The 17,848-nt window shown below is 38.3% G+C and overlaps 1 protein-coding gene across 2 annotated transcripts in view; it reads left to right on the top strand.

The window, feature by feature from the left end:
- TNKS (tankyrase) overlaps window positions 1-17,848 on the top strand; it is a 198,735-nt gene that overhangs the window by 62,152 nt on the left and 118,735 nt on the right. For both annotated transcript variants that reach the window (XR_011498859.1, XM_014830978.3), the window contains exon 3: window positions 3,467-3,562. Coding sequence is in view for 1 of the 2 variants with exons in the window: in XM_014830978.3 (XP_014686464.2) it covers window positions 3,467-3,562 (96 nt within the window). In the remaining variant the exon portion in view is untranslated. The remainder of the gene's footprint in view (window positions 1-3,466; window positions 3,563-17,848) is intronic.

Genomic DNA, 17,848 nt, shown 5'->3' with positions numbered 1-17,848 from the left:
AGATGAATTTATAATTGTATTATGTATGAGTAGTCACATTTTATTATTCCCTTTGGTAGTTCAGAACTTTGAATGCAAATTTTGAAGCATCCAGAATTGAGAGTCCTATGTGCTGCCACTTCAGGTACAGACTGATAGTTCTTGAAAGCCATTGTCATTACCTCTGCCTCAAGTATGTGCTGTTCTTCTGGTTTTAGAAGATGCCTTGAAGCAACTCTTTTTTTTTTTTTTTTTTTTTTTTAACGTATGAGCTTAGATCTTAAGCCTTCAGGTCTTTGGTTGTAACCGTAAAAGCATCATCAGGAGTTGAGGCCTGCCCTAGGTGTCTAGAAGTCATCTATCTAGTCCAGCTCCTTCCCTTCCTAGACCTGGGAACTGAGGCCCAAGGAGTTTTACGTGTGCCCTGGCTCGGTGCTTCTCCGACCGTCCACAGGAGGGGACTCATTTTTTTCCTCCCCAGTGCTTGGCAAGCCAATAATTTTGTAAACTGTAATAAAAGTGAAGTACTGGAAGAAGTAATTTTAAAATGACATATACAATTCTAAATGCTTCCTCTTAATTTCTCTGCTTATCTCAATGTAGCTGGATTACAACGAGTTCTGGGACTGGAACAGTCCATAGAGCACGCTTTGTATATCACTGTCCAAGGTCAGAGTTGGCAAACCATGACTCATGGGCCAAATCCAGCTCACCCCTTGTTTTTTGTATGTCCTGCAAGCTAAGCATTGTTTTCACATTTTTAAATGATTAAAAACAATCACAATAATATTTTATGACACATGAAAATTATACGAAATTCAAATTTAGTATGCTTAAATAAAATTTTATTGGTACACAGCCACACACATTCTTTTAAGTGTTGTTTATGGCTGCTTTTCCCCTGTAATGGTGAGGTTGAGGCAGGGGTAAGGAGATGAGACAGAGACCATATGGTCTACAAGGCCTAATAGATTTCCTGTCTGAAGTTCTGGCACTCAAACAAAGCAATGAGTTAGTAGTTCGTGGGGGAGTTGAGAGTACAAATAGGGTCCGCATTTTAAAATGTGCTTTAATATTATCATCAGCTGATACATATTATCAGGCTGTGTGCTTAGTACTTTCGCATACTACTTTTTGTTCTCATTTAATCCTCCCACCACTGGCTGCCCTTTTATAATAGTTAGATTGAGATCTTTCCTGGTCTGGTTATAAATACCTTTACTGCGCCTAAAACACTTAACCCTACTGAGTTTTGTTTTTTTAACTCCTATCTGGTGAATTAAAAATGGTTGAATATGTTCTAATGTGAATTTTGTTATCAGCATCTGGTTAGGAAAATTCAGCTGCTTCTTCCCCATTGCTATGTTACTCTGCAGTGATGTTTCTGTGTCTTCAGTCCAGTGAAAGAAATAGGTATGATGCAAAAATATTTGGAAAACAGGTTTTTCTAGTAAAGATTACCCCTATTAAAGTCACCTAAGACAAAACTGCAACTAAACCATAAGCAGATTTTTCTTGCAAAATAGCAAAGATATAATAGGTGAAATACTAGTTACAGTAAAAAAGATTGAGATTTTAGGTGACTTTAGCAGGAACAATAGGCTTTCAGTGTTTTGCCTGTGCCACTCATTAAGCTGCAAAATAAAAGCTCTCATCATATTATTGTCAAGTCTTGTTAAATTAATACATTGCTTTACTTCTTGTTTACAGCATGTTCTGAAGTTCTTGAAGTATGCAATAAAAAACTCTGCTTTTCATGGTAGCTGTGATTTCTTTGTTTTCCTACCCTTTGCATGTGATCACTCAGCAGCTAAATAAAGATAGAGCAATAGCTGTCAGCTTTGCATTTGATACATAAGTCTGCTTCATGATAAAGACCTGTGACAAGCTAGACCTTCGTGTTGGGATTTCTTCCTCGAATGAAAAAAAATGTTGCTGTGAAAGCTTGTTCCTTATGATGAAAGAAGAACTATGGTTTGATACTGTGGTATTTGCTGTTTTATTCTACTTAATCTTGAGTCAGTTTGTAAACATTGGGAAAGTGATTATATTTGTTGCTTACATTCAAGAATGAAGTAATGTACAAAGTCTTGGCAAAATCTCCCTGCATCTTCTCAAGCCCTGGCTAGTTTTTATGATCCCAAGTCTGAAAGTGCCCAAGATTTAATGCAAGAGATGCTGATGCACACTGTCCCAGCAGCTGCGTCCTAGTTCTAGATAAAGCTGTTCCTTTGTACATGATAGCAAAGCCATTAGATGGCTTATGCATTAAAGGAAGAGGAAGAGCTTTATGAATAGCAGGACTTACTACTTAGTAATATATGAGGATTGCCTTCCAGATATTCCAAAAGAATATGGGTATTTTAGCATGGAACTGTTAATCAATGAAAATTTGGAACTCATCAACAGTAGTGGCTCAGGTGTTTTTAGACATTATATGACATGTTTTTGGCCACTTATTTGAATTTAATATTTCTGCTTTGTTTTAAACTTATGCTATAGTGTAGTGGTAAATGACAACAACTCCTGTTCTTTCTGGGAGTACACAAAATCTTAATTTGAAGTGTTAGAATAACTTGTAATTGAACTGTGCTTATTTGGACTAGATTTTAATATATTTATTAGTTCAACCGTTGGTTGGGTAGTATAACACCCACCCTCCCTCTCTCCCTATACACACACATACCAGATGTAGTTGAGAAGTGTTTCGGATTAATAAATTATTATATCTGGATTTTATTGAAACAGTGGTTGTCTCTTTTGGGAGCCTCTATATCTAAAAATTCTTTACAGCTACTTTCTACTCAATATAGCATGCGCAACATTCATTCCTTAGCATATATTATAGTGATTGAGTTTCTGTTTTTAAAAATTTTTGATGGAAAGAATTGTTGTAGAAGGTGGGGTTTTTTTTGCAGCTTGACTGCAGGGGACCAGAGGTGCATGCATTACTATGTCTGTTAAACTTCTTGGAAGCAAGCCAGTCTGTTATGGTGAGTTTCATGTGTAAGCGGTGAGCCACTAAAAGGCTTGCACAGTGTTACAACTATTTGGAGGAGAGGAGGAAGCGTTCGGAAATTCGGCAGTAAAGCAGCAGCAGCAACAAGCAGCACAGTGGTGGTGAAGACAGGCAGGTTCATGGCGAGCCGATTCCACAGTGAGAGGCAGGGAGCCCCGGCTTCCTCTCCTGCTGCCTGAGGAGGCAAACCCAAACTGTCTATTGCGAGATTTTTCTAGTTCCATGTTTATGCTGTTCAGTCATGTGATGATACTGTACCATAAGTTGCCAACTTCGCTGTACTCTAGAGAGGCTCCTTTGCTGCAGTGCTTTTTTTTTTCCTTTCTTTTTCTTTCTTCTTTTTTTTTTCTTGAAAGAGAAAAAATCGTGCAATGTATGTTTATGCCTGCACCATGCCGAGGCGACACTTACCAGTAAACAATCTTTGTATCCCTGAGGTGAGATACTGTTTCTGCTTTCCCTGCACAGTGCTGCTGCAGCACGGAGCGGATCCGAACATTCGGAACACTGACGGGAAGTCAGCCCTGGACCTGGCCGATCCCTCAGCCAAAGCTGTCCTCACAGGTAAGGAGACAGAGCTGCTGAATTATTTCATCTGGAACTACAGCTTGATTTCATAAAATCTCCAGTCATTGAATTGTATTTTCCTCTACTGATTAAGCTCAACAAATATGTATGCCATCACCTCTACTTTATTATTGATTTGATATATTAACTGTCTCATTAATTGCTCTGCTGTCCATGAGCATAAGCAGTAAGGTTGTTCATTCTACTTCAGATTTCTGAGAATTATAGCGTTAAGTGGTAACATACATTTTCACTCATATGTTAGTTATTTTTTATGGTTTAGAACATAATTTTCTGGTCCTTCATCCTCTCAGTTGATTCTTTTGAAGACCCCCACTATAGAGCGAGCAGGGGTATTTGAATTACTTGTAAAAGTAGTTTGGATCGGAAAGACAACCTGCTGCCTTATTACTGAGATCAGTGGTTAAATAAAATATGATGCTGCTTCTCCCTTGCCACTCGGTTTATATTTTTATCATATCTTCTCACTTCTACCATGATAGCTAAGTACTTTTTAACTGAGGCAATGTATTACCTTTTTACTTCAGGTAATGAAAATTTTTGGCTTAAGTATTGGTTTTATTAAGGCAAATGTCAAGAACTGGCAAAGAGGAATTGCTAGAATAGAAAGGATCTGTCATAACAATATAGAAAATAATGCTCTAAGTGATACGATATTGAGCAGCTGTTTTCATTGATCTTCATTCGCAAAGTGCTGCATTGGATCTATTTTTGTTTTTATTCTGAACATCTGAGTTCTGCTGCCTTTGCCTTCTTTCACTTAACTGACCTTTGTCATGTGCAGCCTCTTTGTCACTGCAGTGCTAACAGTATTGTTTTAGGTTGTGTGAAAGTAAATGACTTCTAGCTTCCTTTTAAATTTGCCCGTGTCTGAAGAAAATAAATCTTCTGTTCACTTTTAAGGTTAGAGTCCAGGCTGTGCATTCTTAACAAAGATTCTGAGGTGAATGGAAAACGTTCATATACAGAAGGCTTTGAAAATATGTGGAATTTCGCTCAGTTACTCTGCATAGAAAGGCAACTTCCCACCATGTTAAAATAATATAAATCTCTGCTAAATCAGAATAATATGATTTTTCTCAATTAATAAAAGGTTGGGTGATTCAGTTGTTAAATCAATACAACATGCGCTAGAGGAAGAAAGCTATTTTAAACCAGTGTAGATAAGAAGAAATCTAAATCTAATTATAAAATTTGAATACTGAAATTAAAATATATATCGCCTCAGGCCTGCTGCTTAGGTTCTGCACCCTTTCAGTCTCTTCTTTTAACACAGCCCTGGGCAACAATAGCAGCCATGGAGTGGTCTCTGGGCAAACAAGACATATCGTTCATCCTCGTAGAGACATTATAAATGCTGACCAAGACTCTCTCTGTAACTAAGTGTCCTGCCTCTGACCTTTCCTCCTCTTCAGCCCTCAACGTCTGCCTTGTCCATTTGCTGGATTCATTTTAATATGATACTCCTTTTAGATCCACTTTAATTTTTTTTTAAAGCAAAGTTTAAATGTAAGATGTCAGCTAATTTGAAGTGAATTTCGGGGGAGATGATATTGGCTGTTGATAGTTTGGGAAGGACCTTTGGCATCACAACTCCTGGAGACTGAGGATTCCTGGGGGACAGATAGCAGATCTGTGAACTTGATTTGGAAAGCATCTAGCGCTGTGCTTTGCTTAGATAGGAAGATGTTAATTCTTCTTGGTCATGATACTGAGTTCATTACTTATTCTTTTCAATAATATTTACTTTTTTGGAAATGACATGTAACTTTTCAGATATTTAAAAGAAAAATATTCTAGTAATAATAGTTAATTTTGTAGAAAATTTAAGCTAGTAATATGTACACATTCATGTTGTATCGTGCAGTGAGTTAACACTTAAGTGAAGTATATTCCAAAATGTTTTTCCCCATTTAGTTTCTCTTGTCAGCAATTCTTTCTAGTGGAGGTGTCATTTCCAAAGCTAAATTAAAAAGATTAAGCATTGATAAAAAAGGGAATCTTTTGAAAGGAATGCCTGAATTTAGAATTACTAGAGATTATTCTGGGTGATGTGTCCTTCTTTGTTTTTATGCCAAATGCAGTTGTAGTACCATTACTCACCTTAAGAGTGAAGTTTCTGTTCTTAGTCTTTTTCCTTTTTGGGAATTTAGTTGCCAGAGATGACTTTCTCATATCTTTTATGTTACTACTTTTGTGCATTAGCCAAGGCTGTGTACAGGTTTATCTGTATATTCCTTAAAGGAAATTAACAAAGTGAAAATTCCTTTTTACAGAATATTTTAAAATATGTAAAAGAGTAATAACCTCTTCTGCGTAAGGAATGCATGGATTTTTACAAATCTGTACAAAATAACAGCATACCCTTAGTTTTACAGTTAAGGGGCCCCAGCGCGTAGCCGATTGCCTTGGATAGCGCATTCAGTTATTTTGAAGAGAATAATTATTTGAAGAGATTCATCAAACTCTGCTGAATTTCTGTGATAAGTGAATGATATACTAGAAGAAATCTTGAGGGTGGTGGCTGTGGTTAATGACTGAAGTTCTGGACAGTCCCCTGAAGGACTTGAAGGTGGTTTTATTTTTCGTTTTTTAGGAAACAAAGGATCTGAACAGTCTAAAACAGCCTATGTAAATTTTATTGAAGAGCAATTTTGGTTTGTTGCGAATATGGATTTTAAGAATTTATTTATTTTGGCCTTTTTTCCCCCTAGTTATAAAAAAAATACATTCATTGTGGAAATTAAGGAACATAGGGAAAGTACGAAAAAGAAAAAAATCATTTGTGATTCTGCCACCTAGAGAGAACATTTTGGTGGTGTTTATTTATAAGGATAGATGACCAAAGGTGTCTTTGTCCTTGGCAGAACCAAGGAGGAGGAGGATATAAAGTGGGTGAGTCTAGCTGGTCACAAGGCTGCCGAGATCATTGGTCCTAGCAGTTTCCTGGCAGATTCAGGGGTAGGGGAATAAGGAAGAAGGATGTATTTGCATCAAGGCGTCTCAAGAATCAGCTTTAATCTGGATTCATTGCCCCTCTGAGGAAATCCTGATCTGTGATTGCTGGGCTGGCTCCCAGTCTTTCCAGAATCAGTTGTGGCTCAAGCTAGAGGCAGTGTTGAGGGATCTGGTGTGTGCTTGCTGAGCCTGGAGTGTTAAATCAACAAAATATATCTGTAACCCTGTCTCTTTTTTTCCTACTCCTCTGCTTTGTACTGCTTTTCAGATAAAACCAAAACCTTCAGTGAGGACTTAAATGATTTAGACCCTGCCTACATAGGTTTGACTGCTAGGCTTTGCTCAAACCAAAATTTAGAATTCCTTTTTTTCCCCTCATACTTTGCATCCAGGCTGTCAGTAATTCAGGGCTGCCATACTTTTGAATCCCCAGTCCAGCCATTTCTTACCAACTTCACTGCTCCAGGCCTAGGTCACACCTTCGTCATCTTTCTTTCATGACAGCAGTAGCCTCATAGTGGGCTGCTCTGCCTCCACTTATACCTCACTCAGTTCTCACTGTAGCTGGAGTGATCTTTCTCAAGCATGAATCAGCCCTATGATTAGGAAATTCTGGGGCTGGCCTGGTGGCACAGCGGTTAAGTGCACGCATTCCACTTCAGCGGCCTGGGGTTCACCGGTTCACATCCTGGGTGCCGACGTGGCACTGCTTGGCAAGCCATGCTGTGGCAGGCGTCCCACATGTAAAGTGGAGGAAGATGGGCACGGATGTTAGCTCAGGGCCAATCTTCCTCAGCAAAAAGGGGAGGATTGGCAGCAGTTAGCTCAGGGCTAATCCTCCTCAAAAATTTTTGTTTTTTTTTTTAAAGATTGGCACATGAGCTAACAACTGTTGCCAATCTTCTTTTTTTTTTTCTGCTTTATCTCCCCAAACCTCCCCCGTACATAGTTGTATATCTTAGTTGCAGGTCCTTCTAGTTGTGGCAGGTGGGATGCCGCCTCAGCGTGGCCTGACGAGCGGTGCCATGTCCGCGCCCAGGATCTGAACCAGTGAAACCCTGGGCTGCCGTAGCACAGTGTGTGAACTTAACCACTCGGCCACGGGGCCAGCCCCCAGGAAATTCTTTAATTTCCCATTAATAAAAATTCTCATTACCCCTGAATAAAATCCAAACTCTTTAACCACCGCCTACCATGATCTGGCGTGTGCCTCGCCTGTCTCTGATCTTTCTTCTCCTCTATTCTCCCTTGATCTCTGCTTCAGCTACAGCTGGGTGCTTGCTGTTCCTGAAACAGATGAAGCCCTTCTCTGTGTCTGGACTAACAGTGTCTACTGCAATTGGAACACTACCCCAGAACTTCACATGGTTCATCAGTTAAATCTCCACTCAAGTGTTTACTCCTCAGAGAAGCCTTCTGGTCCTCAGTCCCATTTGCTTACTTAATTTTCTTCATGGTAGCTTTCTTATTGATAGCTGAAATTGCATTGCATTATTTTGTTGTTATTTGTTTGCCCCAAGAGAATGAAAGCTTTTCAAGGATTTGGACTTTTGTCAGTCTTGCTCACCTCATTGTGCCCAGGACTTAGACGAGTACATAAAACAATTAAATAAACAGAAACATCTATGGTCTGGTTACTGATAAGTGAGGGCAACATATTTTTCAGGTCCTACAAATACTAAATACTCATTAGCCATTAATTATTTGACACCTCATGCCATATTGTAATAGTCTTATTACATTTTCTACTTCCTAAAAATTGTTTTGAATTGCTTGTAGTCATGTACAACTCTTAAAACATAGTGCATTTAGGGGCTGGCCCGGTGGCGCAGCGGTTAAGTGCGCACGTCCTGCTTCTCAGAGGCCCTGGGTTCGCTGGTTTGGATCCTGGGTGTGGACATGGTACCACTTGACAAGCCATGCTGTGGTAGGCTTCCCACATGTAAAGCAGAGGAAGATAGGCATGGGTGTTAGCTCAGGGCCAGGCTTCCTCAGCAAAAAGAGGAGGATTGGCAGTAGTTAGCTCAGGCCTAATCTTCCTCAAAAAAAAAAAAAACCACCAAACATGGTGCATTTAAACAAATGTTTAAATTGGTATGATGGGTGAGTTATGTACTGAGCCTTTTATCAACACATTTCTTAGATAGCTTCTTTGAGAACATTCCAGTACTGGAAAGATGAACCTTCCTGAAGCTGTCACATTAGACTTCCAGGTGTCAAACCAGGGCCTAATTTTTACTCTTCTTTTGGTCATTGCTCTGTTAGTGTGCTGTTTTGCACATTAGCTGTACTACAGTGTAGCATATTGCATATCATGTGTAGTATATTTTGACCATCAGCCTACCTGATTAAAGACAGATTTCTCATGTCCTTAATTTGAACTTTAGGAATTATTTTTATCAGTTATTAGGAAGTCTAATAGTACTATATGCCTCCCAGAAAATAAACCATAAGAAGAAATACCTTACTTCTTTTTAAAACACTATATGAATATATACCTCAATTTTATTAGGGGAAAATTGTTATATTAAGAGGATTCCTGATTTAAAAAGATTTTTTCTTTATTAATGCAAAGAAGTTAAAACTTGTCATTGAAATAAAACAGTGTGAATACTCATTTTAAAGATATGTTGAAAATGTTAATCCCTTAACTAATTGTTAAGAAAATTTTATTAATGGTCTGATCTGTCTATAATTTTGGACATGAGTAGAAAAATTTATAAAGGTTTTGTTATTAAAAGTGATCGAAATACTTTTTTTGAAACCTTAAAAACATGAAAATAATTTAGGAGAGGAATATAAAACTAGTGCCTTTTTTAAAAGACCATATCTAACATAGGTCACGTTAATTTAAAATTTAAAGTGTTATTTGCACCTTTAACAAACAGCTCAAATGTTTACCTGAAACCAGTTAATTTCTTTTTTTTAAGCACCTATTTAATTTGTTTGGTAGTTTATGTTGAATTGTTATTTAGATTACTTGCAGCCAACCAGTCTTCTTATTAGAAGTTAGCTTTATGTAAAATACATAATAATAATAAATTAGTAATAATAAAGAAGAATAAATAATAAAAATGATAATAAAGTAATAACAATAATAGCTGTCAACTCCTGAGTGCCTCAACGAGCCTAGCACTGTTCTGAGGGCGTTGAATCTTCACAACTCTCCTAGGAGATAGACGTTATCATTGTGCCCATTTTTTTTTTTTTTTAAAGATTTTATTTTTCCTTTTTCTCCCCAAAGCCCCCCAGTACATAGTTGTATATTCTTCGTTGTGGGTCCTTCTAGTTGTGGCATGTGGGACGCTGCCTCAGCGTGGTTTGATGAGCAGTGCCATGTCTGCGCCCAGGATTCGAACCAACGAAACACTGGGCCGTCTGCAGCGGAGCGCGTGAACTTAACCACTCGGCCACGGGGCCAGCCCCTCATTGTGCCCATTTTTACAGATGCAAAGGTTAAGTTACCTTTACAGCTTCACCCAGTCACTAAGGGAAATTTTTAGGCTTTGAACTCAAACAGTTTGGCTTCAGAATCAGTGCTCTTATATATGCAGAATCAGATTTTTTACCTACTCATTCATTTAGGAGAATGTGCTAGAAAACATGTTCGAAAAATTGGACTGACTCATAAACTCAGGATTTAAATCCAAACTGTTAATATAATGTTTCTCCAGTTTCTTAGCTTAAAGATTGTTCTTTAAAAAAAAAAAAAAGAAAATTTACCTGATTAATATTACCTGCAGGATTTATCATCATACTATTATAATCAAATCAATTAATTGGGTAATAAATTGATTTATCCAACTTTTTAAATGCTTTTTTTAAGTCTTTGTCTTCTAGTCAGGAGGCTTGAATAACATGCATTTGAAACACTAAAAGAAATATTAGAATCTGTAAGGAAAGATGTAATACTCAAAGTGTTTGAACTATTGATAGATAAAAGGCAGCTACAGTTACAGGCAGTTACATATATAAATGGAGTGAGAGAGAATGGAAACTTTTTCTATTTAGATAACCCATCAGTCTAGTATTTCAAGCTCATCCCATCAACTTTTTTGTGTAATTGAAATCAACAGGCTTATGTCATTAAAACTAACATGATCCTTCAACTCATCAGAAATGACATATTTGTAAAGCATAATATATTGGTAGTGTATACCCTGAGAGCAGCTGTCATTTCCCCCAGTAAACTGTAGCAACCTTAAGCATTCTCATTGCAATTTGTATTAGAACTTTAGTTACAATGAAGTTGCTTTTTTTCTTGCTGAGGAAGATTCGCCCTGAGCTAAACATCTGTTGCCAATCCTCTTTTTGCTTGAGGAAGATTTGCCCTGAGCTAACATTCGTGACAGTCTTCCTCTAATTTTTATGTGGGTCACTGCCACATCATGGCCACCAACGAGTAGGGTAGGTCTGCACCTGGGAACCAAAGCCGGGCTGCCGAAGCAGAACGCACCAAACTTAGTCACTAGGCTCTGGAGCTGGCCCCCCAAATTGCTATTTTAAATGATTCTCTTAAAATTTCTTATAATAATTACTGTTAACATTTGCTTTCTTAAAATAGCATGTGTGGCATGCGAAGGTAAAATAGCACATTAGAATTCATTAATGCTTTGGTATTATATGGGTTAATAGCTGTATTCTTTGAAATTTTTGTTAAACTTTTATATAATTGTAGATTCACGTACAATTGTAAGAAATAATACAGAGAGGTCCCCTGTACCCTCTGTATTATTTTCCTTTAGTGGTAACATCTTGCAAAACTGTAGTATGGTATCACATCCAGGATATTGACGTTGATACAGTCAAGATACAAAACATTTCCATCATGAGACACATTATTCTATACTTTTCCTACTTGTAATGTCTTTATCTATTTTGATATTAGGGTAATGCTGGCTTCATAGAATGAGTTAGGAAGTGTTCCATCTGCTTTTATTTTCTGGAAGAGGTTGTTTCCTGGAAGAGATTATTTCTTCCTTAAGTGGTTGGTAGAATTCACCAGTGAAACCATCTGGGCCTGGTACTTTCTTTTTTGAAAGACTATTATTGATTCAATTTCTTTAATAGATATAGGGCTAATTAGGTGATATATTTCTCTTTGTGTGAGTTTTGGTAGTTTATGTCTTTGAAGAAATTGGTCAATTTCATGAGGGTTGCCAAATTTCTGTGTGTAGAGTTGTTTGTAGTTTTTCTTTGTTAGACTGCTTTTGATGTCTGCAGCGTCTGTAGTGACATCCCCTGTTTCATTCCTGGTAATTGGTAATGTTGTTTCCTCTTCTCTGTTATCAATGTTGCCTAAAAGTTTGACAATTTTATTGATCTTTTCAAAGAATCAAGTCTTTATTTCATTGATTTTTTTCCCTCTATTTTCTGTTTTCAATTTTATTGATTTCTGTTCGTATGTTTATTATTTCCTTCTGCTTACTTTGGACTTATTTTACTCTTTTTCGATTTTCTTGAGGTGGTTGCTTAGAAAATTGATGTAAGATTTTTCTTCTTTTCTAATGTATTCATTTTGTGCTGTAAATTTCCCTCTCAGTACAACTTTAGCTGTATCCCACAGATCTTGATATGTTCTATTTTTATTTTCATTCAGTTCAATGTATTCTTTTTTAATTCTCTGAGACTTCCTCTTTAACCCATGGATTATTTAGTGGAAGTATGTTGTTTAGATTCTACATGTTTGGAGATTTTTCTGTCACCTTTCTGATATTGCTTTCTAGTTTGATTCCATTGTGGTTAGACAACACTTTTTTTTTGCTGAGGAAGATTCCACCTGAGCTAAGAGCCTTCCTCTTTTTTTCTTTTTATGTGGGCTGCTGCCACAGCATGGCTGCTAACAGACAAGTGGTTTAGGTCCACGTCGGGGATCTGAACCTGGGATGCTGAAGCAGAGCATGCTGAGCTTAACCACTAGGCCACTGGGGCTGGCCCTAGATAACACTTTCTATGTTTTCAGTTCTTTTCATTTTTAAATTTTTGTTTTATGGCCCATAATGTGGTCTGTTTTGGTATATGTTCCATGGGAATGTGAAAAGAATGTTTTTTTGGCTCTTGTTGTTTGGAGTGTTCTATAAATGTCTTTTAGATCCTCTTGGTTGATGGTTTTGAGTTCTGTGTCCTTGCTGATTTTCCCCACATGTCCTTGACTGATGTCATGGGAGGGGAGGAGGAGTGGTCTTGTTGCACTGGACTGTACTGAAAGTCTGTGGCAGTCCATGGTCTCCACTGATACTGGGGTGACGGGGGGCTCATTATTACCTGGAAGAGATGAAAGTCCTGGCTCCCAGTGAGCTTGCAAATCTAGGCTCATCACTAGGCCTTTGCTTTAAGAGTCTGGGTGGGACCACAGGTTTTTTATTTGTGTTTTTGTTTTTTTTTGTAGTATTTGGCTGGAATATACTTGAGATTGTCTAAAGCTTGTCTCTATTGCTAATCTGTCCTTCTCCTGGACCTCTGGCTAGAGAGAGCAGGTTCTGTTTTGTTTTTAGTTTGCACCTATTGACATTTCTGGGTTTCCAGTTTCTTCAGCTCTTAAGTCTGTATATTTGGGGCCAAAAGGACCTGAGAACTCACCATGTTGTTTCATGGGTACCAAGATCCCTAACGGATCTGTCCGTTGAGAATGTTCTTATGTTTCTTTTATATATAATGTCCAGGTTATGTTAGGTGTACTTAGTGGGAAGAATAGGGAAAAGTACATCTACTCCCTTTTTCTAGAAGTAGAAGTCTTGAAATTATTTTTTTATTCTTTTTGTGGAAGATTAGCCCTGAGCTAACATCTGCCACCAATCCTCCTCTTTTTGCTGAGGAAGACTGGCCCTGAGCTAACATCTGTGCCCATCTTCCTCTGCTTTATATGTGGGATGCCTACCACAGCATGGCTTGCCAAGTGGTGCAATGTCTGCACCTGGCATCTGAACTGGCGAACACCAGGCCACTGAATGGAACGTGCAAACTTAACCGCTGTGCCACTGGGCCAGCCCCTGAAATTATTTTTTTTATCTTTTATTTTTTTAAAGCTGGGCACCTGAGCTAACATCTGTTGCCAATCTTTTTTTTATTATTATTATTTATTTTTCTTCTTATCCCCAAAGTGTCCCCAGTACATAGTTGTATATTTTAGTTGTAGGTCCTTCTGGTTATGCTATGTGGGATGCCACCTCAGCATGGCTTGATGAGCAGTGCTGGGTCTGTGCCCAGGATCTGAACTGGCGAAGCCCTGGACCACCGAAGTGGTGTGTGTGAACTTAACCATTCGGCCACGGGGCTGGCCCTTGTAATTATTTTTGATCAGTCATTACTATACGGAATCAGTCATTACTCACATGGATACTTTGAGGTTTTAAACGTTGAGTGAAACTGCATAAACAGTAGGAATTTTTGCAGCATAGCTGTTTTTCTAAATCTGTCTGCTGATCCTAGATTTAAGCGGCTGTGAGTTATGAGGACTAGTATTGGACCCTCGGTACTGTTCACACAGTACTGCAGAGAGCACCATTGCTTAATGCTTTAGCTTTTTTAACTGAATAAAAGCAAAATTATGATTTTAGTATTTACAGTTGAGATAATTGTGACTAAAAGTAAAAGTTACAAACAGCCTGCTGATGTGAAAGTTGTAAACAGCCTGCTGATTTATCAGTTGGTAACTGGTAGAGAAGCCCAGAGTCCCCTCTTTCATGATCTTCTGTCTCTGCTATTCGTTAATTCAATTTACTCTGGCTCAGCCCTAGGATTGGAGTAGCCCAGCAGCCAGTATTTTCCTAATTTGTCTAATTTAGAACAATTGTTTTTCTGAAACTTTAAAAAGATGGTGAACATATGGTGTGAGGTTTTTATTATTTAAAAAATGAGGCGTCATCGAGTGGTGGAATAAAGGGAATAATAGGTAATTATTTAGGATCAAAGAGGCTCCATAATTAAAATAGCTAACAGTGTTGGAGAATTTACTGGTGGAATTTTTACAGGATACCATCTTTTCCTGCTGTACTCCAGCTTTGTCAGTGTCCCTGTCTTATATTACTCATTCTTAAGCGCTGAGGAAACTGGAGCAGGGGATGATGCAAAAGATATTAACTGACCTAAAACAAAAACCTCCTTTGAACAGATACCTGCTTTTGTGTCTGGCATTTTCCAAGTAGTACTGTCCTTATACCTACATTTCACTCCTTTCCATATGCTGTTTAAGCAGATGTCAGTGAGGAACGTGTGCTAGCTGGGAGAAAGAGGCTAGCTAGATGTGTATACCCATCTGCTCAGGGAGCAATTTAGCGAAGCTTTGGAATTAGGAGGGTTGTCGATGACACTAGGCATCACAGTACTCTCCTCAGCCCTTTTTATGCTATACAGAAGAGCAGCAGACTTTTGGCTAGCCTGCAGCACTGACTGTACAGCACAGTTATAAGAATTTTGGAATCAAGAATATCTGCATTAGGTGGCCTAGTGGTTATGTTTGGTGTCCTCTGCTTTGGTGGCCCAGGTTTGGTTCCTGAGAGTGGACCTACACCACTTGTCTGTTAGTGGCTGTGCTGTGGCAGTGGCCCACGTAAAAAGAAAAAGAGAGGAAGATTGGCAATGGGTGTTAGCTCAGGGCAAATCTTCCTCAGCAAAAAAAAAAAAAAAAAAAAGATATCTGCATTAGAATCCCAGGTCTGCTGCTTACTAGTTGTGTAAACTTGGGAAAGTTACTTTGCCTTTGCCTTTCTAAGCCTCTGTTTCCTATGTTTCTCGTTTAGAGAGTGGGGGTGATACTACCTACTTCTGGGGTTGTGTATCATAGGAAACACTCAATAAATTTATCTCACTAATAGCTTGTTTTTTGCTCCATTTGACTTTCAGTATTATATACTCAGGTTTTCAGGGGTTTGTCAACAGTTTATAATTTTCCTTCTTATTTTATCTTGAGGTTAGTGGTTCTCCAAGTGTTATCCCTGGATCAACAACACTGACAACTTGGGAGCTTATTAGGAATGCAAATTTTCAGTCTCTCCCAAACTTACTGGATCAGAAATCCTAGGAGTGGGACCCTATTTTGTGAATTCTTGAATTTCATTGAGACTTGGAGTCATTTTTTTCAATATATTACCCCCTCTTGTCTTCATCTCCTTATTATCCAGCTTAGATTCCTGGATAATGCCCACCATTTTCTTCCCTCCCTTACAAACGTTATTCGTTTACTGGCTTTCCTTGCTCACTTGGCAACACTGCAGTATTTATTAAACCCAACTTATCTACCTTTTTTATACCTCTACTCAAGAAATTAATGGCTTCCAGGATACAAAACTTCCTGCTTTTTTTTTTCATTTCGTTGATGGATTCTTCTGCTGATGATTCTTTTTCCTGTATTCCACATCTAAATATGGGAAGAGCCCAGGTTTAGTCCTAGGATTTTTACTCCGTCTCTGACTTCCTGGGTGATCTTATTCAGTCCATTCACTTTAAATAGCATCTATAGGGAGCTGGCCCGGTGGCGCAGCAGTTAAGTTCACACGTTCCGCTTCTCGGTGGCCTGGGGTTCACCAGTTCGGATCCTGGGTGTGGACGTGGCACCCCTTGGCACACCACGCTGTGGTAGGCGTCCCACATATAAAGTAGAGGAAGATGGGCACGGATGTTAGCTCAGGGCCAGGGTTCCTCAGCAAAATAGAGGAGGACTGGCAGTAGTTACCTCAGGGCTCATCTTCCTCAGTAAATAAATAAATAAATAGCATCTATATGTGAAAACTCCTCCCTCAAACCCCCATCCCCCAAATTTATGGCTCTAATGCTGACCTCTCCTTTGAGCTCCAGAAGTATGTATCTTACTCCCTACTTGACATTTCCAACTTAGTTATCTAATAGACATCTCAAACTTCACATGGCGAACACATAATTCTGTATCTCCCTATCCAACCCCATTGCCATGCCCATCAAGCTTTAACCCCATTCTTTACCCCTCTTGAGAAGCGGCGCCACAATCTACTCAGTTGCTCAGGCCAAAAACCTACAAGTTAGACATGGTTCTTTTCTTGTCCTCATACCCTATATTCAATTAATCACCTAATTCTGTTGGTTTGACCTCCAAAATCTGTTTCAAATCTCTTTCTCTCAGTCTTTGCTACTGCCATCAAGAATTCTAATTTAGACCAGGGCTAACCAAAGTGTGGTCTGTCTGTATGCTGGTTCCGGCAAGCTGTTTGTTTCTGTCCTGCAGTGAGGTGAGGGACTGGCACCGGAATATAAATCAACCACACCTCTGAGTACGGCTTTAGTTTAGCTATGCTTTTTTTTTTTTTAACAGCAAGACTTCCTTGATGAAAAAGCATTGCCTTGATTTACATTCTGATGCGAGCTCCTGATCTTGTTGCAGACTAGCTATTTTGAGTAGTACTGGTCTAGACCACTGCCGACAGCCTCCTGACTGCTCCACGTCGGCCTCCCTTTCGGCCATTGTCTACATAGCAGCCAGCAAATGTTTTTAAAATGTTAACTGGTTTATTTCATTCCTTTCCTTCAAAATCATTCTACTTAGAATAAATTTCAAACTTTTTATCTGTCCCCTATCTATTTACCTGTCTGCATTGTTCACTTTCCCTGTTGCTCCTTATGTTTCTACTACTAAATCTCTATGCAGTTATATAAGACCATTATTAATTTGATCTTACTTTTAAGGAAAACATCTTCTGATTCTGTTGCTTCTCATGAGGCTATTATTATTATTAGCTAGCTGTTCTTGTCTAAGTATTGGAAACCTTATATCTATCAATGTGTTGATTTCAGAGATTTCATTTTAACAATTAGCTGGTGTATAAAACAGTTTCCATAGCATTCTTAATACCTACAGTTTTTATGTAGCAAGAATTCTCTTGTGCTTCTGAAGGGTGTCAAAAGGGATGTTCCATGACAGAACGTCCCCCACTCCTAGCAGTGACATTGTTACAGTCGAGAGCCATTTTAGGATCTTTAGGATAGACAAAAGATTGGGAACCATCTGAGACTAAGAACAAGCCTAGTCTAGCATGATGTGATGTTTGTGGGTATATTTTCATTTATTTGCTTAGAGATCACAAAATGTACTGATGAGAAAGAAGCCATTGGTAATTATTTTATAAAATTAGGTTATCTGGTGTAGTGGAAGAAAATTGACTAAAAGCTAACCTAATTTGGGGTTGTCATTTGAATAAACTACTGTTTTTTTTGTAGACTTAGTTAGACATCACAATCAAAAGATAAATCTGTCTTTTGTTTTGAAATATCTCTCATTCCAATCTATAAAATTTTGTTTTATATTTGTAAGCCTTTTCTTATTTAACTTTTTCTTTT

This window comes from Equus asinus, chromosome 27, assembly GCF_041296235.1.
Source record: "Equus asinus isolate D_3611 breed Donkey chromosome 27, EquAss-T2T_v2, whole genome shotgun sequence".
In the NCBI taxonomy this organism is placed as follows: Eukaryota; Metazoa; Chordata; class Mammalia; order Perissodactyla; family Equidae; genus Equus; species Equus asinus.
Note: the sequence above shows the minus strand (reverse complement) of the source record. Positions and strands in the feature narration are given on the sequence as shown.